Source organism: Nyctibius grandis, chromosome 3 (assembly GCF_013368605.1).
Source record: "Nyctibius grandis isolate bNycGra1 chromosome 3, bNycGra1.pri, whole genome shotgun sequence".
NCBI classification, from domain to species: Eukaryota; Metazoa; Chordata; class Aves; order Nyctibiiformes; family Nyctibiidae; genus Nyctibius; species Nyctibius grandis.
In genome coordinates, this window is record NC_090660.1 from 111,992,625 (window position 1) to 112,018,388 (window position 25,764).

Genomic DNA, 25,764 nt, shown 5'->3' on the forward strand with positions numbered 1-25,764 from the left:
ACAAAAGGTAATAAATAAAACATGGCATCACTAACCACTGGAGACAGCTGGGGCTTTTATCTGCACTGTAATGAAATACTTAACCAGTGAACATACGTGATACTTGAAAAAGTGACCTTTGCTAAGCAACAGGATTTCTGTTCTCTCTTCTCTAGAAAAAATGAAAAAGTGCTGTATAGAATCCTACAATGTTTGTGGTTTTATTAAAGCTTCTTTGGTTATTTCTTACAATCTAATGTAATAGTGATGAAATATATGAGTGGTAGCCCCAGAGACTGATGGTTTTGTTTACCTACACAGCTGTGAAAGCACCTCTGTTGCACTGGACCAACCAACATGCTTTAGCTGTGTCCTACAGGGCCTTTCTCTAGTGAAGAGAGACTAGTTCAGTCTACATTGTTTGTAGTTCTCTGTCTCTCTGAAGAAAGCACCAGCCCCAGTGCCAGCATGGTATTTTGATGAATGGCTACTCACATTTGGATTAAACCCACCAAATGCACTTTATTTAGTGGAGCCAGCAGATAAGTACTGAATTTTGGATATTACTAAACCAAGACAAATGAGAATAGATGACTTAGACCTGGAAAGTTATATAGCTCAACAATAGTCCCTTGGTACCATCTACTCCCATCATCTACCAGTTGCCCTCACTACAAATTTACTTTAGTAGAATAAGAATATTGCTGTATGTTCTTATTATAAAGAGTGGTAGAAAAATACTAGAGAGCTGTAACAACTTATGGAAATACCTTCAAGCTGCCAGCAGGTGCTGTGTGTCATGGCTTATCAATGGTTCACACTCTGCTCCATATACTGTCGGTGGTGATCCACGAAGTCAGTGAAGTTGTCCAATACTGCTGCAGAGATCCGCACAGAATTAAAAAAAAAAACTTAAAGTTCATTAAAGATGGGATCTGGTGGTTCAGGATGAGTTTTGAAGACTGACGTTTGCCCAAAAGGCATATTTTCAAAATACCAATGAATTCTGTGACCAAAACCACTAGACTCTTTAACTTCACACCCATTCAGGTCACCTTGGTGTAACCTCTGCTGTGTCTGTTGAAATGAAATATTGCACTGCATCATTGAGGAATCATGCTGGACTCTCTCATTTTGGAGCTTCCTCTGTTGCTTTTGCATCTATTGTCACATTCTGCAACACTGTTGGTGACAGTTTCCACCTTACCCTGTCCTTTATGTCCCAGTCATTCGTGCTCCATGAAAAATGCAGCTCTTGAGGATATAGAGCTTCATTTCCCTTCTTTCTTTTCTTATCAGCAGTGAAATAGTTCAAAATGTCAACAATATATCAAGGCATTGATGTAATGTCTCCTTGAAGTGAACAGGAGGGTTTATGTTCTTCTAAGTCAGTTTTCCATGACTCTGCAGACGCAGGTGTTCGCTCCTTGTTTTGAGGATCTTGGCCTAGATGATGAAGAAGATGACAAGTCCAGAGTGACAAGTCTACCCGACAATACTTTTTCTGATTCAAACAATAATCCAGCAATTTAGGAGTCTCCAGGTTTTAAAAACAGTCTTGGTCTTCATCTATTTTCTCCCTAAAGGGTACCTTTTTTTTCCTCATAAACCTCTAGTTCTCTTAAAGGAGGCACAATACTGACCTCAGTCAGCAATGATATGCCTCTAACCAGCAATAAAAACATGACAAATGAGTAACAGTTGAAATCATAACCCCCAGCCTCCCCTGGGATATACCAACTTTCTTAATGAGGGAAACAATAACCATTCTAGTCCTGAGAGGGTTGAAGATAAATGACTGTCTACTGTTGATATTTTGATCTATAGGACAAATATGGTGTGTCTATTGAGAGCGTTTATATAAAGTCAGCTGAAACTCATAGGCTGTGTTCTTTGCAGGTAAATCCACTTAATTTCACTAGTAGAGAAAAGCAGAAATATGTTTTTAAATCACTATTTTCCCCACGCTCATAAAGGACCTTTTTTTCCTTTTTTTTTTTTTTTTTTCCTTTTTTTTCCTATTTTTTAAATAAAGGACCACCTAATGGATGGAACAATACCTGGAAAGTCATATTACAAAATGCACAGCTTTCTCTGAAACTTTCCTTTTCACAGCCACAATAGAAAGGCTCTGAAAGCCAAAGATGTTCTTTAAGGTCAAAAAAAATATTTTAGTAGGAAAAAAAGAAGAGACACATATAAAGAGACAGATTCTAATGGATCTCAGAGATAGAATTACAGTAATATTTCCCAGTATTTCCAGTAATATTGCCATTTTTTCCTTTAGCTTTCAGACTGCATTGTCATACTCTGTGATGTAATATCATTATATCATATAAAGACTGTACATCATACTTTCTTTAATTAACCCAGACAACTCATTTGTTTCTGATGGCAAGTTTCTTAGTGGCTAAGACAGTGACAATAAAAGAGGGTTCTTATCTTGAACAGAGCATCATGACATTACTGATACACTTCAAAATCTAACTTCCTTGTAAGTTTAGTCCCTCAAAAAGGTACGGTAAGTTACACTTTTCACAACATGCAGACTGTCTGGCACCATCTAAACATTTGCAACCAAGGATAACTAGGAAAATCATTAGGAATCCTCTGTGGATATACACTGGTGGGCACTGTTGGACACATGATATTAGGTGGAGATTGCTGTGTCCCAGCGTGATTGTTCCTATTTTCTTGTCTTTATGTTCATATCGGACCTCCTCTATGTCTTTTGTTGTTCCCATCCCAAAGACAAGCAGACTTCTAAAGAAAGTTTCTGAGTACCAGAAATGCCAAAATGTTTAAACAGAAATTTAATTGAAAACTTATTTCATCCCCGGTACCTTAGTTCATCCTAGGTAGTTCATATGATTGATGGAAAGAGAGAACATATCTTCTACAGAAGACAATTCCTCCTCTCCTATCTGCCCTTTGGAGCTGCTGACTTTGACAAGGGTTTCCTATGACAAATAAATCACTAAGCCAGGTATCCCACACAGATGTGGCAACACTGAGCCTAAGTACTTCCCTTAGTGGGGACCTGTAGAAATAAATTGGAGTGCAGTATTAGGCAACGTCAACACTGTGGAAACAGTGCATTGCCTCATGAAAATCAATAGGTAGTTTCTGTGACAAAAAAAGGGAAAAGCATCATGATGTTCCCTCTGTAAACATCACAACCCTTTGCAAACACAGTTGATAGGTCTTCTTGCCATCAAAAAAATACCAAAAGTATGTGGATACTGGTAACAGTCTAAACACTGCAATGCATTGCAGTGTCTGCCATGGTCTAGTTGACATGGTGGTGTCAGGGCAATGGTTGGACTCGATGATCCCAGAGGTCTCTTCCAACCTGATTGATTCTGTGATTCTGTGATTACAATACATGAGTTTTCAAACACCCTCTTACCACTCCACATCCTTTTGTGCTTTCTGATTATCACTCATACCCTTGATATATCTTTTTGACCTATGAAACAGGTCAAAGGGGTCTTCAGTGTTGGAAAGTGGCAGTTATGAAGAGAAATGCAAAATATTCACTTTACCCACCTTACGGAAGTGTTGACCACTTGTCTGCCATCTTTGGGGAAAAGAAGCACGACAACAAAACTACCACCAGACTAGGTACAATACTGGCAAGCTGAAGCAGGCCAGCTTTCAGTGCGGTTTTTTTTAAGTGAAGGACTTTAGCCTCTGAAGTAATTTACCATGTTGGATTAGCCATTTTCATAGAGTCTAAAATCCAGATTAGTATCTGTGAGAGCATGTCAGGACACAGCTTGCTGAGAAGAAGCACAACTCTTGTCAAGTCCTGGGAAAGCCTAGAGCATAAAGAAAACAAGAGCAGTCTCTGTGTTACAGTGCCCAAATTCTCAGAAACTGGAAGCCACAACAAATCCAACACAATGGAGGAGGTGTGTCATATTGGGATCCTGCAACTGGCTTTTCACTAAGTGCATTGCATACCCAAGCAAATAGATTTAAAGGGGCAAAGCAAAGGAGGAGAAGCATCATAATTTCACAGTGGCACACATGACATTCTTCTTGCGAACTGTATTCTTAGTGCCCTCCTATCCCATTTCACTTCTCACTCACATCCTTCCCTCCCCAAATTTCTGTTCCTTGCTCACTTGGGGTCAATTTATCCTCTAGAGTTCTGCCTGCCTCCAACATCTGAACTATATAACATATTTCTTTCCAGATTATCCCTCTATGAAGCTCAGATGTCAAGGTTGGTTAAGCAGTGAAATTGGAAGACGCTTTAACAGTTGTGCTCAGTTTTGTGGTAGTTCTCACTCATCACTCAATGTCCGTTAAAATCAAAGGGAAAAAAATTACTAAGAAAAAAAGAAGTGTTCTTTACAAAACTTTATTTTATAAAACTACTGTAGCACAGCATTGTTTACTTATGATGCAAAAACAGTGCTGTTAAGTCAGCAATGGAGTTTATAGGGCAAATTATGTCTTCATTACACACAAAAAATAGCTGCGTGGTCAAGGAAGAAACACTAAATGACTTTCACCAACACTGCTGAGACTTTTGTGGCTTACCAACTAAATTATCTCTCTTTGTCCTGATCTCATGACCCGCTCCAGGGGTTTACCTCACCTGCAATCATCCCTTCAGACCTGCTGACATGGCCCAGCCAATTCCTCTGGTTGATATGTTTTTATATTGTACTTATTGGCTGTGATAGTCCAATAAGAGACCATTCTCCCATTCCCAACCTCCTGCCTCCAAGTAACTTATAATTGGGTTGTGGTTGGGGAACATTAACTCTCCAAAGGTGTATGGAAATGTTTTCTCTGACTGGTGATCTGGGAAATTTTATTGTCATGATTACCATCTTGCTTTTCTATTCTCAGCTCCAGTTCTTGGTTTTAGTGCCTGCCATATCTCAAGAGGTTTTACAGAGACAGAAGTAATTTTCTGGAGAAGAATGTGAAAGTTTCCGTGTGGTACAAAATACAAAAAGGGAGCATGGGCAAGTGAATAGGAAATCAGGGTATGAATCAAAGATTGCTAAAACCAAAAGGAACGTTATTATTGACTGCAGGGACTTTGGGTCCTGGGAGGCAGACTATACCTTATAATGTCACTGCTTAGCGTAGGGGGCAAAAATGTAAAAATATTACAGTTGTTTATGGAGAAGTATGTTTAATAATATGTGTGAGTGACTGCTGAAAGCAGGAGAGCAGTGTATGTCCCAGTTCTCCTCGAACATGTTCTGGCCTTTTAGTTATAAAGGGGTTTATTGTGAGATTGAATACAATCTCTAAGTCCTTAGTATCAACACAGTCTGAGTTCAAACCAAACAATTCATAAATCAATGGCAAGCCTTTACTCCTGACCAAGTCAGGAATTAATGAGATCAGAAGCCGGTGCCAGGATTGCCTCTCTTGGCCACATGCAAGGATAAAGCTCCGCTCCAAAAATGAGCATCTGCGTTCTTGGTTGGAGAGATCATATCACTAATTATACTATCAGAAGCTTGGGGGAAATCTGTGGGAGAGTGTGAAGAGGGAAGATGTTTCAGTGCTGTGGACAGAGTGGTGGAAGGGAGAAAAAGCGACTGTTGAATAATACCCTTTTCCAAGGAGATGACTTTTAAAGCCTTTCCAAACCTCCTCCCCTCTCCCAAACCTCACTTCCTAACTCTTATCTCCTCCCTCTATCACCCCTCTGCAGTTTTAGCTGTATTTCTTGTAGGCCTGCTACCATCTCCACATCCTTTCCCTGGTATTTCACCAGCTCATACACACACATACAGTGACTTTAAGGGGCAGAAATGAGAATGAGGATCCCAGGAGGTGTCAGTCATTTATTTTGCCTTTTGGGGTCACCGCACAGCTATCTTTTTACCACAGCTGAGAGAACAATGCACTGATTCAATTACAAGCCCTTGATTTCCCCACACCAGTAAATCTGAGGGAAAAGAAAGAAAAAAACCCCCACAAAATAATGACCAGTTAAGCAGGCAAAATCAAACTAGTTTATAGCCAATGATTCACCAGCTGCAGAGAATAACAGCATACTATGGTGATGTGAGGTGCAGTGTGGCTTTTCGGTGCTTGGATGCTGTCCTTCAGTCTTTGGAAACCACCCTTGACCTTTAGAAGAAGGTAAAATCCAAGCTTTGATGAACGGTGTAGTTAGGTTAAAGGCAGAAATGTTTACCTCACATAGGAAGCCAACAAATGTGAAGCGATCCTTCCTTTCACCATGATTGCACTTCAGCTTCTCATACAAGAGAAATCTCGAAGATTTTTAGCCTGGGGACACTACATAGAAGTTGAAGAGTGGTTATTGACTGGCAGGAGAGTATGATACACCTCACGTACGTTTTAAAGCGTAGACTGGTTAGTGATATTTGCTGTCATTTCTTGGTAAGATCAAGTGTCAGGAACTGACTTTTATTCATATAGGGCCAAACTTGGCTCTGTTTACACCTGGGCCTTAACTGGTTTGGAAGACACAGACACGTTAACCAAAGAACTAACAGCAGTTTCCACCCCAAACTCCCTTTTATCTGGCTCCAAACATGGAAAAAATTAAAGGTGTTTGTCTTTGCTAGATATTCATATCATCTCAATTATCTTCAGCCAACATTTAATTTTCTCCACATAGTTGTATCTACCATCTCAGAGTTGTACCATACAGCACTAGAGTTTTGTGACTGTACCCCATAGATATCACTGCTCTGACATCGTCTACTGCAAAGCCCTTCATAACAAAGTTTTCTGATTTTGAGTAATATATGAAGCCATTTATGGATCCTCTAATTGCCTTAAGAAATGGAGAGTGACTTTTCTTCAGTCTTTGCATTGTGCTTCCATTTTCTCCTTTGGGGACTGTAAATATTGCAAGGACCTGGAAGTATTTACGAAGGTTGCCTTCTTCTGCCTTGCCTGGCTACCTTTCTGGAGTATTTTATTAGATCTTACGTCAAATGAAGATGAAGGCTCAGATGGTTAGTAACACTTAAAAGCAAAGGAAAGATCAATATGGGATTTGGAAAAGTGGGAAGAAACAGACCTGATGAAACTTTATAGCCCACCAGAGAGAGGTTTTATATTGGAGCATTGTGAAGGGAAACTCAGCCTAGGCTCACCCCACCGAACTGAGGCTCTAAATTTTGAACGTAGCAACCCTTGGGAAACATAAGCATCTCTAGAGGGTAGTACAGCCTATCCCAAGGTCTCTTTTCACTGGCAGTAAAAGGAGCTGAAAGTGGCTGTGCTCCTTTTTTAGATGCTTAAAGTAAGATGAGGCAAATCTGGGCTCAGCAGCGAATCAAACTTACCTGTAAAGAAAATGAGCTCTAAAACCATCTTGTAGATTGAAGAATTGCTGAGTCTGTGCTCTGTGCAGGACTAGAGGATCCTGGCACGGGCTTTCCAGCACTTAGCATTGCTGCTGAGCATGTCAGAAACGCCCCAGTGGAGACATAAAGCAAGGAAAGAAAAGGCGAAGGACGATGCAATCACAGACTTGACTGAAGTTTTCCTACCTGCTGCTGTCAGAAGTGTTGGTCATCACTGCATGCTTCTGTGTTTTTCTAATTGCCTGTTTGCCATGGATTACAAAAGCTGTTCCAGTATGTCAACATACTCCATGGATTCTTTTTTTTTGTTGTTTCTTTATCTAGTGTGACAGCAAGCTGGCTAGTAGGAAGTTAGTACCACAGCTAGACAGACGATTGCAGTAATCACTCCTGGGGTCCTTTTCTCAGCAAACATGTTTCATGATCACACATCCATGACTTATCTTCAGCCAATGTTAGCTGGACCAGAGCCCCCTATGTTCTCCAGATTCTCTCTACGTGTGCTTCCTTCCACCTGCAGGGTTAATGTCCTGCAGCGATGTTACAACACACAGCATGAAAGCAGCCTATGCAGCTACACAACCACATTCACACTCAGTAGTGTCCGTAGGCCATGCTCTCAAGCACCCATCCCATCTATTCCCTCAGACACACAGTGCTCAAGTAAGTTCTCTGGGGGTAACATGCGATGATTTTATGCATGCACTGTCCCAACAGGTTTTCCTCAGGTCCTTCTTGGGCAAAATTTTGCTTTGCTTTCTCATAACTGCATCTTTCTCTTCAAAGCCTTCTCTCCAACAGCTCTGCACATTATCTTGCCCATTTTGTTACACTCAATATACATCTTCCTCTGGTAGTAGTGTCTCATATAATGCCCAAGTTTATCCAGTGGATGTCTGCTGCAGTCTTTCATTTGTGTCTACAAGCTCTGTGAAGAAAGGAGGGAAAAGGAGGCTCCACCTTTGCCTGTCATGAACTTTTTGGCTTTTTCCTTCAGGAAAAAAGAGACCCAGCACAGGGATTATTCACTATAGTCTACTGTACTGGTGTTATTCCTTAGCAGGGAGAGATTACTCCAGGGAGAGATTACTCTAGGTTGTCAAAGGGAGTAAAGTAACCAGGCAGAAGTTGCAATAAGAAAATTGAAAATTCAAGAAAAACATTTTTAAAGTTCTTTCAACTGGGGTGTTGAGGAATTTCCTCAGGGATTTGGTGAGGCTCCCTCACTGAAGATGCTTGGAGGGTGTGTTGGTTTTGGCTGGGATAGAGTTAATTTTCTTCATAGTAGCTGGTATGAGCCTATGTTTTGGATTTGTGCTGGAAACAGTGTTGATAATACAGGGATGTTTTAGTTATTGCTGAGCAGTGCTTACACGAAGTCAAGGACTTTTCTGCTTCTCATACTACACTGCCAGCGAGTAGGCTGGGGATGCACAAGAAGCTGGGAGGGGACACAGCTGGAACAGCTGACCCCAACTGACCAAAGGGATATTCCACACCATATGATGTCATTCTCAGCACATAAAGCTGGGGGAAGAAGAAGGAAGGGGGGGACACTTGGAGTGACGACGATTGTCTTCCCAAGTAACCGTTACGCATGATGGAGCCCTGCTTTCCTGGAGATGGCTGCACACCTGCCTGCCGATGGGGAGCAGTGAATGAATTCCTTGTTTTGCTTTGCTTGCACGTGCAGCTATTGCTTTACCTATTAAACTGTCTTTATCTCAACCCATGAGTTTTCTCCACCCTTCCGACTCTCTCCCCCATCCCACTGTGAGGGGAGTGAGTGAGCGTCTCTGTGGTGTTTAGTTGCTGGTTGGGGTTAAACCATGACAGAAGGAAAATTCTTTTTAATATGTAGACAAGCTAGGTGGGAGGAACTCCACCATTTGGATGGCATTAAGGTGACGGCAGCAATCTCCCACACCCCTGAGCTCCATTAAATCAATTTAGTCTTATAAAAAGCTTCAGTGGAAAAAGTTGCTTTTCTCTCTAAGATTCTGCAAGGTCTTAAAATGCAGATTTTCATGACCTTATTCACATAACCAAAAAGATAGAAATCCATATTTTCAAGGCTTAGAGCCTGCCATTTAGAATACCCAATTTCAGTTGATTTCAAATAGCAACTCATCTGAAGGGGAAAGGGTTTAATTTATACATGTGCCTATAGTTGCTAGCTATGATGGTTAGGGATTTTAGCATTGGTCATAACTGGAACAAAGGTTACAAAGCAGCAATGACCTATCTTCTTTCCTAAATGGCATCTGATACTCTTAAAACAGACATTCCAGTTAATGACAGCATCCAAGGATCACGATTACCTGACTTTTTTTGTGAAACTCATCAATTTTTGCCATTACTGTGTATAATCATCAACCAAATTACCACTCATTATCATATGGTTTATTCATTTGCTTTTCATGGCAAGGTGAGGTGGAGTTGGTCCACTATCCAAAGCAAATGATAAATTCTAGAATCAGTAATACAAAGAAGCAGCCAATTAAACTACCTTATTAAATTTTGCTAAGCTGCTCCAGACCAATTATAACCATATTTCTTTGTGCTCTAATTAGGTTCAACTCAGTTTCACAGTGTGGAAGCCTATAATGAGTGAACACATGAGAAACACAGTTCAGACTCCATGTGAGGGATCGTTAATATGCTCTGGGCTGCTGCTTTGGAAGAGGCTGCACCTAATTATGTGGGTTAATGCACTTAAAGTAAATGGATGAATTGCATCCATTTTCAGTGTCTCGAGGCCCCTTGGACCAACAGAACTGTAGATTAATAAGTTGTTAGAGAGTGATCTGTTGACCTGCCCCATCGTTTTTCATGTTCACTCCATATGCTCTCAGAGGCATGAAGTTCTAAAGCAGAGAAATGTGCCCGTCACTGCTATTTCCATTTTGCTTTCTCTGGCACTTGCCTAAGAAATTATCAGAACTGGTGAACAGTAAAATACAATGCCTGATACGTCCAATAACTTCAGTTGACTTTGGATCAAAATGCACCATGGATAGGAGATAATAGGTGCCTTGCTAGCACAAAAACGGCTTAGATAAAAGACTGAACTCCTTTCAGCTATCTGTGGCTGTCTAAAAGTCAGGCATATAGTCTGAAGCTATTGTTTAGAATATCCCTTTAGCCAACTGACACAGTAAGTCATGCAAACTATGCAAGTTATCTAAGTATAAAAGAAAAAGCCAAGTCATCTGAGACTATTCACACTGGAAAAGAGACAACTTAGGGAGTACATAACAGAGGCTTCAAAATCATGATGGGATGGAAAGGGTGTATCGAGACAGATTGTTAACCACCTTTTTTGAAAGGAAGGAAAAAAGGGATATCAAATTACAGCAGCAGAAGCCAAATACAGTGCAAAAAACCCCCTGTTTTGTTTGCTTTTTTTTTCTCTTTCTCAGTTAGTAGTAGAACTCTGAAACTCCTTTGCAAGCCATCATCAGAAAATCCCTTTAATGGAAAAATTAAGCTCGGAGACTGAGATTTTTAGGGAGGAAGGATCACAGGTACCATTTCTGTCCCCTGTGCTTGTTTATGGCCAGTGTTGGAGACAAAATATCAGGTGATATGGACCATTGAGATTAGTCAGCAGAACTGTTTTTATGTCCTGCCTTGCAGGGATGCTCCTCAGGACTTTGTCCTTGTTAGCTTAAACAGCCATCTTCCCAGCACAGTAGATTTATACATCCTGTAAAAGTTTTCACATGTATCGTAAAAGGGGCCTATAGGTCAAAAAGATTGTTGAACTGTAGATGGTAGGTACAACAGTATCAGTTTTGACACCTATATCCCTTTGTAGACCTAGCTTTGGAGAACATCCCCCTTTGCAAAGACCTCAGACCTGAGAAATTTCACTGGCTTCTGAATGGTTTGTCTAAGTGACAGCAAGAGACATGCCAAATAGGTTTGTTTTCTCATGTTCGCACTTAAGCTTAAGGCACTAGAGACAAAAATGGCTTCCTGTTCCACTCCTGAGTAAGAGGATCTGACAACTTAATAACTGAATTGGGTAGTTAGCTCACTATGTTTCTGATGTGCCTTTTTTTAATTTATTTTGTCAGAATGTTTTTAATTTTTCATAGAATCATAGAACCATAGAATGGTTTGGGTTGGAAGGGACCTTAAAGGTCATCTAGTTCCAACCCCCCTGCCATGGGCAGGGACACCCTTCCACTAGACCACGTTGCTCAAAGCCCCATCCAACCTGGCCTCAAACATGGCCAGGGAGGTGGCAGCCACTTCTCTGGGCAACCTGGGCCAGTGTCTCACCAACCTCACTGGAAAGAATTTCTTCCTAAGATCTAGGAACTAGATGATCCTTTAAAGTCCCTTCCAATCCAAACCATTCTCCGATTCTATGACTTAGCATGAATATAGTATTTTGTAGCAACTTTATGGACTGGTGTTTTTTTTAAAATAACATTTGCCATTATAACCTATAATACACAACAGGGGGGAGTATGTGTATGTTTCCACGTGGAGAGTCCATGCTTGCTCTAAGCCAGGCAGCCTCTATAGTTTCAGCAGAGAAATGCTTCACCTGGGTCATCAGTGCCAAATCCATCTGCTGTGTAAGCTGGTTCATTTAAAGCTCCATCAGTCTGTCTCTGCACTGCATCATACTAATGAGGTAATAACTGAGCTTCTAATGAATGGGATTAGCTAATGGGCAAGGATTGTTTGTTCTGGATCCCTTGTTCAAATCCAACTCGAGGCTCTCAAAATATTTGCTTGCAATCAGCTACGAGCTGGGTTCATTTCAGCTCTTACTAACTAGATGGAAATCATTTTCATCACTACAGGATTTGCCAAATTTGCTGACAGAGGCAGCCTGCGGTTTGTAGTGGATATAAGTAGGGAGCTCTATTTCATAAGTAAACTCTCTGTAGTAAGGTAAAGCAGTAGGTATCATAATTTGTAATTTCATGCCAGTACTAAGCTTGGTTGGAAAAAAGGATATCATCTATTAATTATCCTTTCTTAATAGTAACTTTTGAATATTTAATGTTACATATAATGATCCAGTTATGTAGTTTTTGTAGGACAGATCTAGAGAAAAACCACCAGAATTTCTTGCTTTTATTTCTTCACCAAACCTAACTGCATTGATTTAAGAAGTTTCACAGTTTTGACCCTGAATGAGCTTAAGCACTTGCAAGATTTCGCTGAGCATTTTCTATGCTCAACCTTTACTGAGGGAAGACTGTGTCAGCTTTTTGGAAAGGAAGCATGTAATTGAAATCAGTGCAGGTGAGAATCTAGTTTAATATTTGTTATTCTTTTCTAAACCTTCACAGTAACCAAAAATACTCAGCATATTGAGTTAGCTGATTTTCTTTTTTTTTTTAGTGAGAAAATTTTTTGTCAAGAGATATAATTTTTCATGAAGAATAAAAAACTTATCATTTTGTGAAATTCTCTTCAATACTTCCTATGACATTTTAATTAAACCCATTTTTGAAATGCTTTATTTACTCTGGGAAAACTGCATTTATAGTACAGGACACATTTAAAGATAAATTTAAGTGGCATTTTCAATCACGTTTTCAGCAGTAAATATTGCGGGGGAAAATGGAACAAAATCCCAAATGCTCGTTGCATTGAAACCTATGAAATGAAATCAAATGCAAAATTTGATATTTTTCATGAAGTGCCTTGCTTGATTTTTTTAAGAGACTGAAGGTCTTCTTGTTTTTAAAAAATGGTAACAATATGTCTTAATGTTTATTTGTCCTGCCCTTTCACTAGTGTTTCTCATAAATAAATGTGGCCTTCTATGCATACGATGGGATCAAATAAACAGCTAATTGATGTGTTTGTAAATGGCACATATAATTGTGAAATTGCTTAGCTCAGATCTGGCAGAGCAAATTCTAAAGCGGCAGAGCACAGTACGAGAATCCAAGCTAGATTATTTTTAAAATGTACAAAAACAACAACAAAAAAGAATCAAACAAAACATGTTGACTTTCATGGTTTTAAATAAGCAGAACAGGAGTCAAGAGCATATTAAAACCACAAACAATAAAGATGAATTAACAGCTACGTATCTTACAGTACACTATATACTAAATCTGGAGGAAAAGAAATAGCATTCCGAAGATACACAAGGGACATAATTAAAATCTGTAACATACGGTAAAATATTTCTGCAATGAAGGGGGAAAAAAAGAAGGAAAAATTATTCACAATTATACTAACACACAGTATAAAACTTAGCTTTTCTTTCATACAATTAGTGTTTGTTGACTATAGCAGTTTTAATACAGTGTGATCAGTAAAGCAGACATTGACGTAGGGCCTGAACATGAAACGCCTTGAGAATCCATTCCACTTCACAGGGTGATCACAGGTTCTGCAAAAGCAAGAATAACTGATAAGTATTCACAAGATTCCCAGAGCCTTGCTGATGTAAAGTTGCAAATGATGGAAGGGTGGCTACTCAAGGTGATTCCAAAATGCACAGTCAACAAGAATCACACAGGAGAATCATAGAATTGTTTTGGCTGAAAAAGACCTTTAAGGTCATCAGGTCCAACCATTAACCCAGCACTGCCAAGTCCACCACTAAACCATGGCCCTAAGCACCACATCTACACATCTTTTAAATCCCTCCAGGGATGGTGACTCCACCACTGCCCTGGGCAGCCTGTTCCAATGTTTGACAACCCTTTTGGTGAAGAAATTTTTCCTAATATCCAGTCTAAAATGATAAAGTAGATGAAGTAGACATCATCTCAGAAAACTGTATTTTCACTGATTCCAGTCTAAGGTAACTGTGGAAGTGGAAGTAGTGGGGAGACTGAGAGTACCGACAAAACAAATTTATAAAGAAAATACAGCTTATAGCCTATTATATCAAGCAGAAGAGTAGGTTTTGTGTTCTCTTCAATGTCAGCAGTTCCCACACCTGGAGGATGGTGCACCTAGTTTTAAAAATATGTTTTTCTGAAAAGTGGACTAGGTGTAGAAGCCAGAGTGTGACATTGATGGACTCTTCAGGAGAGAATCTATCTAAGAAATATTGGTCTGGTTTTGATTTTTCCATACAATGAAGGCAGTAGACACTTTCTCTTGATTGGAAGGACTCACTATACCATGTGTAGATCTCTACAACATAAAATGTTTACACTACTCAATGTTAATGGAAAAAAAGAGGCAATTTTTTGTGAAAATGCACGTTTCTCTCAAATTAGTATAAGAGAAGCCTCTAAGGACAGACATCAGCACCAAGACAGCACCTCCAAGACAGTCATCAGCACTATAGACTTCTGAGGTTAGACAAATTGTATTTTTGCACTCACCCATCCCATGAAGCAGGCCTGTGTGTTTACAGTAAACATCACTATGAAAAATATAAGCAGGCTTTTGTAGTGTTTGTGTTTATTCTACCTCTGCTTCCTTAGTGAATATTGTTTGTATATATGAGATGTAAAAAAAAATCTGGTTAAATCTGGTATCAAGGGAAAGGAAAGGGATGGAAAAAGTCTATTCTTTTTGAACCCATAACTGAGAACAACTTTTTTTCTTTTTTTTTTTTTTACTATAGGTAAAAGCCTTAGAAACACTCAGTTACTCAGACAAGTGGAAAGGCATTTCTATGGGTGCCAACCAACAATATATTCACTGCCTGTGCAAGTCACAGAATCACAGAATGGATGATGTGGAGATCGTCCAGTCCAACCACTAGCTCAGATCAGGGTCAGCTGAAGCAGGATGATCAGGGCTGTGTCCAATTGGATTTTGAAAAGCTCCAAGGCTGGAGACTCCACAGCTTCTCTGAGCAACTTGTTTCCCTGTTTGACCACTCTTACAGTAAAAAAAAGAATTTCTTATGTTTAAACAAATTTTCATCTATTTCAGGTTGTGCCCATTGCCTCTTGCCCTGTCAGTGGAAACTATTGAGAAGAGCTTGGTTCCATCTTCTTTATACCCCTCATCAGGTAATTATACAGATGGGTAAGATCCTCCTGAGCCTTCCCTTCCTCAGGCTGCAGTCCCAGCTCTCAGCCTCTCCTCATATGTCAGATGCTCCCCGCTGTTAATCATCTTCATGGCCCTTTGCTGGACTCATTCCAGTATGTACATGTCTCTCTCTTGTCCTGGGGAGCCCAGCACTGGACACAGCACTACAGATGTTTCTCACCAGTACAGGGGAAGGATCACCTCCCTTGACCTGTTTGTAACGCTTTGCCTAAAGTGTGTTAGCATCACAGAACTGACAACTGGTTGTCTGGACTTAGCACTGTCCTCAGTGCAGTCTCATTCATGCCAAGCAATCAATGACTGCGTGACACAAATGCAATCAATCAGTACATGGCAAATTCAAGTCAATCTCTAACAGACACCTGCCTTAAATAAGCTGGCCATGCTCCTTTACGCTTATTGTGTGGATGTGTGCATGTGTATGCACATATATATGCATGGGTATGTGCAAGTGAGTGAGAGAGCTTACGTGTAGGCACACACATGCCTGTGTACAGAAGAGAAAGAATGCAGTGTAATCAGATCCTGTGGCCCTTGGACAGGCTTCTTCTCCAAGGACTAGGATGAAAGGCACCATATGTTTGACATGAAAACAAACCCTACTACCAGCACAGGCCATTACTCTTGGCAGGCTCTGAAGCTACTGGGGATTATGAATCTTGATTTGCAGGCAGGGAAAATATTCAACGTTGCAAAAGCCATTTAAATTAGAAATAGATAATCTACGGACTTGGCTCTTGAGAGTAACAAGAGAGATTCTCCAGACACAATCTAACTAAAAGATATATTGGGCCAACAAACCAACAGACTCAATATATGTTTTTAGTTTAGTTGAGGATAAAAATGAGTTCTTTTGAGTTACTGAAAAAGAGTTTGAGTTCTGTCATACTCAGGTTTTGATTAAAGAGGGTTTTTTACTATTTGCTGTCATAATAGTTATGCTGAGTTTAGCAGTTCTAGTCATGGTCTATACAGTCTTGTGTTAGTCTTCATAGTCAATGAAAGGAAACAGGCGTATTTGTTGATTTTTTTTCCATGCATAAAGAGAGAGGGCAAGAAAGGAAAGGGCAAATGATAAGAGCCCCTGCTGCGATCAGGCTGCTAAAATTACTCTCCTGTGCAGGCTAACAAACCTCTTCACTGTGAACTGCAAAAAAAGAGCTGCTCCAGTCGTGTGGTAGCTCTAAGCTGCAATAGGAACCGGAGCTATGGATCCATCCTACAGCACTCCCTGTCTTCAGAAGAGCATCTTTCACCCCTTTGTAGTTTACAGTGCAGAGTTCTGCCTGTGAATTAAAGAGCTAGTCTCATGGGAAGATAAATTCTCCAGAATAATAAACCAAGTTGATCCTACCTGCTGTTGTTTCGAACCAAGTGAGATCTCTGTCTTTAAGTAAATGTGATGACACACATCACACTGTGTAAATAAGTTCTGATGACACAACTTTTAACTTTTGCAAATTTATACAGATTTAAGTTTTTTTCATAGACATGAACCTCAATGAACTTCTCTGTTGGAGAAGGCTCATCCCCATAAATTGTGGTCCATTACTAATAGTAGTTGACTATTATGGATGCAGAGGTTTTAATGATTCCTTGAAAGTGTGAAACAACAATGTTCATTACAAGTTGACTGAGATGATTAAAGGAGGCCTATGAAATTATCAAGTGGAATTCCTCATCACTGAAAGAGAAGGGCTGATCCAAAGCTTACTAAAGTCAGTGCAAACACTCCTACTGACTTTATCTAGCTTTGCATCAGGCCCATATGAATGTTCTTACAGTTGCTCTGCAAAGTCATGGTCTGTAAACCCACACTGTTTACGTAAGTCTGATGAATTGTCCAAAGGATGGAGAATATAGGACACAATGAACAGATGGATTTTGATACTGAGTGCTGAAAACAAGGTCATGGAAACAGTTCTTCAGAGATATTCATAGCCACCTTCTCAACATGTCAAACTCATGCAGGGAGAGAGCATGTGCTAGAGCTGGACCCTCAGTGCAAGTATCCTGAGCTGCAGCCCACAGAAAGGAAATATTAGGTCCTTATCTCAATTTTGCCATTTTTGTTTAATTCAGCATTTTTTGGTTTTGGGGTTTTGGGTTTTTTTTTAATAATTGTTCTAGTTCATGTTCTAATGAACCTGTTTTCAAGGCACCAAGGTCTTTTGATGTTTTCAGACTGAACCATTCACATATGCAAATCTACACTGATTAAGCCCACGTCCTGTCACAATATATTGTATTTATCTGCTTTCCTCTGAAACTGTTGTATACTCTACACCAGTTTCAGATGTAAATTGGAACTTGGCTTTCAAATATGACAGAGCTGAAATCCTGCAATAGCATCTCATTCATGATAGAGAATCTAAACTCATCTGCAAAGCTGCTAGTGGAGAAAGCATTTCGTAACAAGAGGATCTAAGTTTTCTGTTTCTGAAAACCCTCAAGAGAATGTTGAAGGGAAAGTAGGAAACCTCTGGTTGTTTACATTTTTCTATCTCTAGTCACTTGTAGTTGCTAATATTCTTTTCGTGATGTACCAGAGAACTGAGATAAGTGTGCAGACCATGGTACTTCTGAGAGGTACAGAAATCTCTCAGATTTTCGCAACATGGTAGATACATTTTGATTCAAAAGATCATCAGCTTTGGGCATAAATATCAAATTTACCCCTATATCAGATAATCTTCCTCTGCAGTTGGAGTGCAATTCATGATGTAACTCATTTCAACTGAATCTCTTCCACTTGTGATGGTGGGGAATTGTGGAGTCTCCTTCTCTGGAGATATTCAAAACCTGCCTGGATGCAACCCTGTGCAACATGCTCTAGGTGAACCTGCTTTGGCAGGGGGGTTGGACTAGATGATCTCCAGAAGTCCCTTCCAACCCCTAACCATTCTGTGATTCTGTGATTCTGTGATTCTGTGATTCTGTGACACGTTTTCCCTTTCTGATCACCTTGATGATAGTTTCAACCTGGGCCTGATATAATTACTTTATTGTATACATAAATTCTTAATGATGAATTTCATGATAGGAAAAAAAAAAAAGACAAAAGTCATAATACTATGAAAATATGTGGCATTTCCTGCCTCTTTGAAGCTGAAGTTAATCAGACACCAGATTAGTCTGAGAATTGCATTACTGACATTGTGAACCTTCTAGACCTAAGTCTTTATCTGGGCCTTTATTCAAAGGTACTATATGATGATGAGATTTTTTCCTTCAGTAAAGCCTCATTTTTCATCAAAGTTATTGTTATTCCTTCTTAAATAGTTCTTCCGCTAATTTTCTAGGGAAGTAAATGACACCCATTTTTCATTAGAGAAGTCTTAGACATTTCTCTAGTGCACAACTGGCCACAGCAGGAAAGCTGCTGCTCTATTCAGTCACACTGGCCATTTCAGCTTATACTGGAATTTTAACAACAGCTTCTTAAAACAGGACAGACCTAATAACCCAAGAGTCTTCTGTCAGAAAAGAGATAGCAAGGTGATGATATACTCCATGCAATATTGCTTCATATTCACTTGGTCATTTATTTCTCCCGTGCATTCTTGTAACTGCATCAATGGGGGCCCACAACCACCTTTGATTCAACTTCACTGAAATAATTTCTTTTTCCGGTTAGAAATATGCCCCAGTAGAAGTCCTGATCCTTTGGAATTTTAGAGGACTTCTGGCCCTGACATCAATGGCTTCTAATTTGGCAGCTGCAGATCACTGGTAATATAAGAGTTCCAGAAGCAAATGTTAATGCAAGTACATGGTCATCTTTCAGGGACTACCACAAGTTTAAGACATAGGTGTATCTTATGGATTGTATGAGTTGATCCTAAAGAAAAACTAAATCGAGAAATGACATGATACTGGGAACAAAACATAAACAAAACAACAAAAAAAACCCAACCCCCCAACAATGGCAACAACAACAAATCCCAAGCCCATTATACCGGCACTGTTTCATGGTCTGAGAAAGATGTTGTCTCTGTAAGCCAGCTCCTTGGGATTCACTACATTAAAAGACATCCCAAGCATTTTCCATCTTCAAGCTACAAGATTGGCATGTGCCTAGTAGGAATTTACCCCCATGCATTTCTATGTCTGAGCTGTAAAAATTTGTCTTAGCAATGCATTCCCTACCAGTGTTGCAGTACATGGCAAAGTTTTTAAGAAACATGCAACTGATAAGGTCATGTACACCTATAAAAAAGGTCTGTGGCAGTGTCAGAATCTGCACCTAGGAGCCAAAACTGCAGAGTATGACATAATTATGGCAAGAAACATAACTGATGATATCACATTTCAGAACTGAATATTGCTAGCTAAACTTTGGGGATAATGAGAAAATCCATTTCACAAAGGTGGAATGACTGGGGCCTGGGAGGTGACACATAATGAATGAGATGGGAAGAGGGGAAGGGGAAGCAGTAATTTTGCCCAACCTCTTAAAAACAAATGCTGCTACAGAAGTAGCAAAATTATGTGTATAAGGATTTTTAAATTATCTTATGTTGAATATGTGCAACATCAGGTAATGACATTGCAACATCTCAAGCTCAACTCTGATTAAGTGGCAAGTGAATGGCAAATTTCAGCAGCACTGTCTTGTCACATTAAAATAAGGCAAAAATCTCCTATTTATGAATGTACTGAACTTATTTTTTCCCTCATGTCACACTCTGCATGGCAGAGTTGTGTATGATTGAAAAGTCATTACATAGTTCTTTAACACGATAATGTTTAATCCAAGACACCATCCCTTTTCAAGCTCCAGTAACTTGAGTCATGCAGTTGACATAAGCCCTGAATGCATTTTTTGAGGTTATGTGAGGTGTAAAACTAGGGTTCTGACAAGTTCTTCCAGTAAGTTCTCTCAGGAGTTCCCAGGACCGACTTGAAGCACACACTTACACGCTAATGTAATTCATCAAAGCCTCAATGACATTTTGCTAGCTTTCTCTCTGGCCAGTTGTTTTGGTCCACAGAGCTTCAACACTTCTGTACCTCCTGCTTTTGACCATTAACACTGACCTCACTGCAGATGCTTCACTGCCTTATATAGGGGTTATCCCCATGTGTATTGCTCCAGCCCAGGGTCCACCAAGACATCTACACAGTGCTATGGCAATGCACTGGTGAAAAGGTGAAAATGGTGAAAAGGTAGAAAAAACAAAGATGTGTCCAAAACTGACATATGGAAATAAGTAAACAAGCAATTCCATTCTCCAAATAAGGTGGCATTAAAGGAAGAATTCCTTCATGCCTATACTCAAGCAAGTCAGGAGAGAGAAGGAATCAAAACACTTAAAAATAAGACCTGCCCTCTTCTCAAGGTCACAACTCATAGAATACGTCCTCCAAAAGATGCGTATTCATTTTCTCTTCACATTATCTTTCTTGTAGAAGCATTGTCATCCTACTTCTCAAAAAACCATCCCTGTTGTTTGGGATTTCCTTCATAACATTCCAAGAACAAACTAAAGAAACTTATCTAGAACCATCTTCTTCAGATGAATGAAATGTGGAAGAGTAAGGCTCGAGGTGCAGAAGGGTTATGACTTGATTTTGTTGCCTTGAAAAAAAGGTTAATATTGACAGCAATGCATGATCTAAATGTAAGTGACATTAAACAGATGGTACTGAATGACCAAGAAAATAGCATTGGTCTTTCTCAATCCATGAGCTCACTTTGCTATTTAAGCTGCATTAACTTTGCTCAGCTACAAGATGCAGTCTTTTTCTCGCATCTATCTCTTTATTTTCGAAAAGCAATTTGGAGAGCTTTGGGAGTGGAGACATTGTTAGGTTGATAGTGAGAAATCCTGTTTCTCATGAGGAGGATAAAAAGAAGAATGTAGCACAGAGATTCTAGATTTGCCGGCACTTCAGGACAGGATGTTTTGTTCTTCCTGTTGCCGCTTGGAACAAAAAGGTGAATGATTTTGTTTGCCCTTTTGCAAGTGGTATGGTTGTCAGGCAACAGCTGCTAGCAGAGAGCAGCAAGGACAGTGCTCCCACTGCACCTCTTTAATCAGACTTCTACTGTAATGGAGGCAGTTTGAAGATCTTATCTTAAAAGACAGAAGCACCACCACTTATACAGCCTATTTTCCTCCCTCTTACCTCACCTTCAGAGGGCTCCAAGGCAATAAATATGGAGACAATACACATCTCCATTCCCCAAATTTCATGGCCAAGTGACTAGAGTCTCACTTGCCTTTTGGTCTGTGCGCTCACTGCCTATCTTTCCCTAGAAAGAAAGAGCTTCCAGACTCACATTTGGCAACTTCTGTTGTATGGAGAGAGGAAGGAGAGAGAAAATCAACTTTATGAATATGCTGAATTATTCTGGGAAGCACTCAGGATAACACCGAAATTAAAGGCATAAAACACTGGCCAGATAAGACATCCTGTGCTAGAGACTAATAGAGATTAGATAGCAGACCTGAGGAATCATCAGTTTGCACCAGTGTGGCAGATCTTATGTTCCTTTGGGAACACGCAGAATGACTGGCATTTGCCTTTCAGCTTGGATTAACTATCAGGAAGAAAAATGCTGACTCAGATTAAAATATATCTGTTTGCATGAAAGACAATTTCAAGGAGATGGATACTTAAACACTAGCGTATGTAGCCAAGGCTGCCTAGCATGCAAATCACTCAGTACCCATTCAGCATATCATTACTATTTCACCATCCCTGAGAATCTGCCAAGAGCCATGGGGAAATACCACTTTCACCTTGCAGCAGCATTTAACTACAGAGCAAGCAAATCAGAGCTGTAAAAGGTGACAGAAACCCTTAAATTCTCATTCACATGTTAGTGGAAATAGAGCTGATAAACCCTAAAAAAGCCCACAGAAGACACACATGGTTAGCATTAAGCTCCAGCTATTTCAGCTAAGGGAGCAGGAACCGTATGATCTATGTTTTGCTTAAAGGGAACTGGTGGAAGAATAATGAGGTTTGTGCACAGCTAGAGAAAATGAGAGTTGAAAAGCTCACCTGTGAGGAAAGAAAAACACAGGGAGACTATGGACATAGCAGTGTCGCTGTCTTACACGCTAATGGATATTTCAGTGCAGCAGCCCTGCATGTTTAAATGCAATAAATTGCATTTAATCTACCTCAGAATTTTTTTCAAGACTGTTTAACTATGAAGGGAACAGAAATTATTATGGTCAATGAGGACAGAGATGTAATGGATAAAAACTCCTAGTACTAGAGTTAGAACTGCAACTTGTAATGTTTTCATGAAGAACAGTACTGAAAATAAATTGCTGTACAGACAACTAATTAAAACCAGAACCAATAAAATCCATAGATGTAAATATAATGCATTTTTTGCATCCATCTGAACACTAGCTGTTATTAACTCTGGGTGATGTTGTTTTTACATACATATGTTGGTGTTATTCATACAGATGGTGCCAGGGCTGAAGCACCAAATGGAAGTACACTTCACATGGCTGCTTCACTTACACACTAGCAATAAGTACTAGATTAATGCAAAACCTAATCCCATCAGAAAGGAGATATTTTAGTAGACACCAGGGAGACTAACACAATTAGTTTCTGCATCAGAGCAAAGGCTTGTGGCAGGAAAACACATATATGTCAGGGATTAACTCTAATATTTGTAGATAACCTTGATATGTCTTTTGGATACCTCCTCATTTGGTCCTTAGTTGGCTGTTCATAAAAGAGGGTAAGAATAACTGAGTTGACTTTCCCTTTGACCTTTCCCACCATCCTTCTAGTGTAGGTGAGTGAAGTATTCTGTCTATTGCAGGTTTGTCCCTTTTTCTACTGCCCCAGACAAGTAAATATGGAGCACTATGGATGAGACTGTTTTCAGCTGAATACAAGTGCTCCAGATCAACACAAGTAACCCTCATTTCCCTTTAGAGAGTGGAGAGATACAAGCACTTCTGGAGGACAGTTCAGCTCACCTTTAACTAATCTATTCAACAGCTAGGAAAAAAATCGCCATTTAACCTGTCTGTGTCTATGCACCTTGCGAGGAATAACCCCATGCACCGGTACAGGCTGGGGGCTGACCTGCTGGAGAGCAGCTCTGCAGAGAAGGACCTGGCAGTTCTGGTGGACAACACGTTCACCATGAGCCAACAATGTGCCCTTGGGGCCAAGAAGGCCAATGGTGTCCTGGGGAGCATGAGGAAGAGTGTGGCCAGCAGGTCGAGGGAGGTTCTTCTCCCCCTCTACACTGCCCTAGTGAGGCTACATCTGGAGTACTGTGTGTAGTTCTGGGCCCCCCAGTTCAAGAAGGACAAGGAACTACTGGGTAGAGTCCAGCGGAGGGCTACAAAGATGATCAGAGGACTGGAGCATCTCTCCTACGAGGAGAGGCTGAGGGAGCTGAGTCTGTTTAGCCTGGAGAAGAGAAGACTGAGGGGGGATCTTATCAATGCTTACAAATACCTTAGGGGTGGGTGTCAAGAGGATGGGGCCAGACTCTTCTCAGTGGTGCCCAGCGACAGGACAAGGGGCAATGGGCACAAACTGAAACATGAGAAGTTCCATCTAAATATGAGGAAAAACTTCTTTACTTTGAGGGTGTCAGAGCACTGGAACAGGCTGCCCAGGGAGGGTGTGGAGTCTCCTTCTCTGGAGATATTCAAAACCCGCCTGGATGCGACCCTGTGCAACCTGCTCTAGGTGAACCTGCTTTGGCAGGGGATTGGACTAGATGATCTCCAGAGGCCCTTTTCAACCCCAGCCACTCTGTGATTAGGCTGAAAGGGAGCATCAGGTGATTAGTTCAGGTTTAGTTGTCTAGACTTCAGTGAAATTAATCCCACCCTGCTTGTTTTATATTTTACTTCTGAAATAAATATGTTTTTATTATATTATTCTGTTCACAAGTTTTAATGGTTCGCCTTGTATATTTTCTCTATAAAGAAATTTTCAGGGACCAGATACACTAGTGTTGCAAGCACTAGTATAAGGAAAAAAGTCTGTCTATAAAAATGTGCCCTGGAAGTGATAACATCTGCTTTTTTTTTCTTGCTTTCTTTTTTTTTTAATGTACACACAAAGTGTTCCCATTTCATATGGAGACCAGATTATTCTAATTTCCTTGGGCACTATTACTGGAAATATGCATAAGTATTAGCTCTCATGCTAGATCCTACTGACAGCCATCCAACGAAAATCTCAAACATTCTTTAGTTACTACATGGATATGGCTTCCATCTTGTTTTTCCCATGATGTTCTTCATACACAGAAAAGCAACCCCCTCCTCTAATATGAATGTTCTCTTGCAATACCCACCGAAAATGAAAAAATAAAATAAAATAAAATCCACAGTTTGAAGGGAAGAATGGGAAAATATTTCAAAGAAAGATCTCTGAATTACTAAACAAACAATGGTGTCAGAAGTCTCTGAGAAGGAAATAATCACAGACTTGGACACTGCCTGAGGGAATATCCTATGTACATCATCCATTATTACTCTTTCCTGGGTGTCTGCTTATGGGTGCTGCTGGAAGCAATAAATGGGTGAAGCATTCCTTTTGTACTGACAAGAGTGGGTGTCCTTACATCCTCGAAATCAGGTCTGTCAGATTTATCAGGCTGCTGCATCTATTTGACTCCTCTCTGTTTATTATCCCTATCATGAACAGCATCACTAAACGGATTATATAGACTTCCAGAAGTGTCTTCATTTTCTTTTGAAAAGAAACAGAAGATTGTTGGGGAGGGCAGATAATAACAAGTAGTCACTGAAGAGCCGGTTATACATTATATATTCTACATTGTGCCTCTGGTTCCATTTACGTGAACGGAAATGATTAAGATTTTACTTACTCTTTAGCATGTAGTGCTATAAGGGATTAACAGACAAAAGAGGGGAGATGAAGTATTTAAGGGCTCCAGGAGACACAGAGAGAACTTTTGCGTATCAAAGAAGCCTTTTTGCAGCTAAAGTCTATTAAATGAAAGGCAGAGGAAGAAAAAAGGGATATCCATTTAGGTATTTTTAACATATCTTGGATACCACAGTGACTGAGGTCTTTGACACGCTTAACATAAAAGTGAAAAACTAGTCTAGACAAAGTACGAGAGAGTAAACTGTAGGGAATTACTATGAATCCATGGAATGGAAAGAGATTTTTGAGTTATCGTTATCTCTCTAGAGTTATTTGAAAAGCAGAATAATTGTGGTAGTTACTGCACAGTCTTCTCCATCCAGCACAATCGAGATCTCCTAGAAAAAACAATTAGCAATGAATTTTGGCACTGCCCACTGCCTTTTCCAGAGTGATGTTACTAGATGTCATATTTAGTGTGACTGAGCAGAAACCTACACATCCTCACGTGCACCAAGCAGGCAGTATTCCTCTCTCCTCAGATACTAAAATTCACCCCTGACAGCATTGAAAAAGCACACAAACAAGGAAAGAAATAACAAATCTGTAA

The 25,764-nt window shown here is 40.0% G+C and overlaps 1 protein-coding gene across 11 annotated transcripts in view; it reads right to left on the bottom strand.

Annotated features, from left to right (window-relative positions):
* Positions 1-12,786: 12,786 nt before the first annotated feature.
* Positions 12,787-25,764, bottom strand: part of TSNARE1 (t-SNARE domain containing 1) — a 533,773-nt gene continuing 520,795 nt past the window's right edge. For 9 of the 11 annotated variants that reach the window (XM_068396747.1, XM_068396744.1, XM_068396741.1 and 6 more), the window contains one exon: positions 12,788-13,680. Coding sequence is in view for 1 of the 11 variants with exons in the window: in XM_068396752.1 (XP_068252853.1) it covers positions 13,672-13,680 (9 nt within the window). In the remaining 10 variants the exon portion in view is untranslated. Of the gene's footprint in view, positions 13,681-25,764 lie in introns of all 11 variants that reach the window. The other 2 variants (XM_068396751.1, XM_068396752.1) reach the window with 1 other exon arrangement.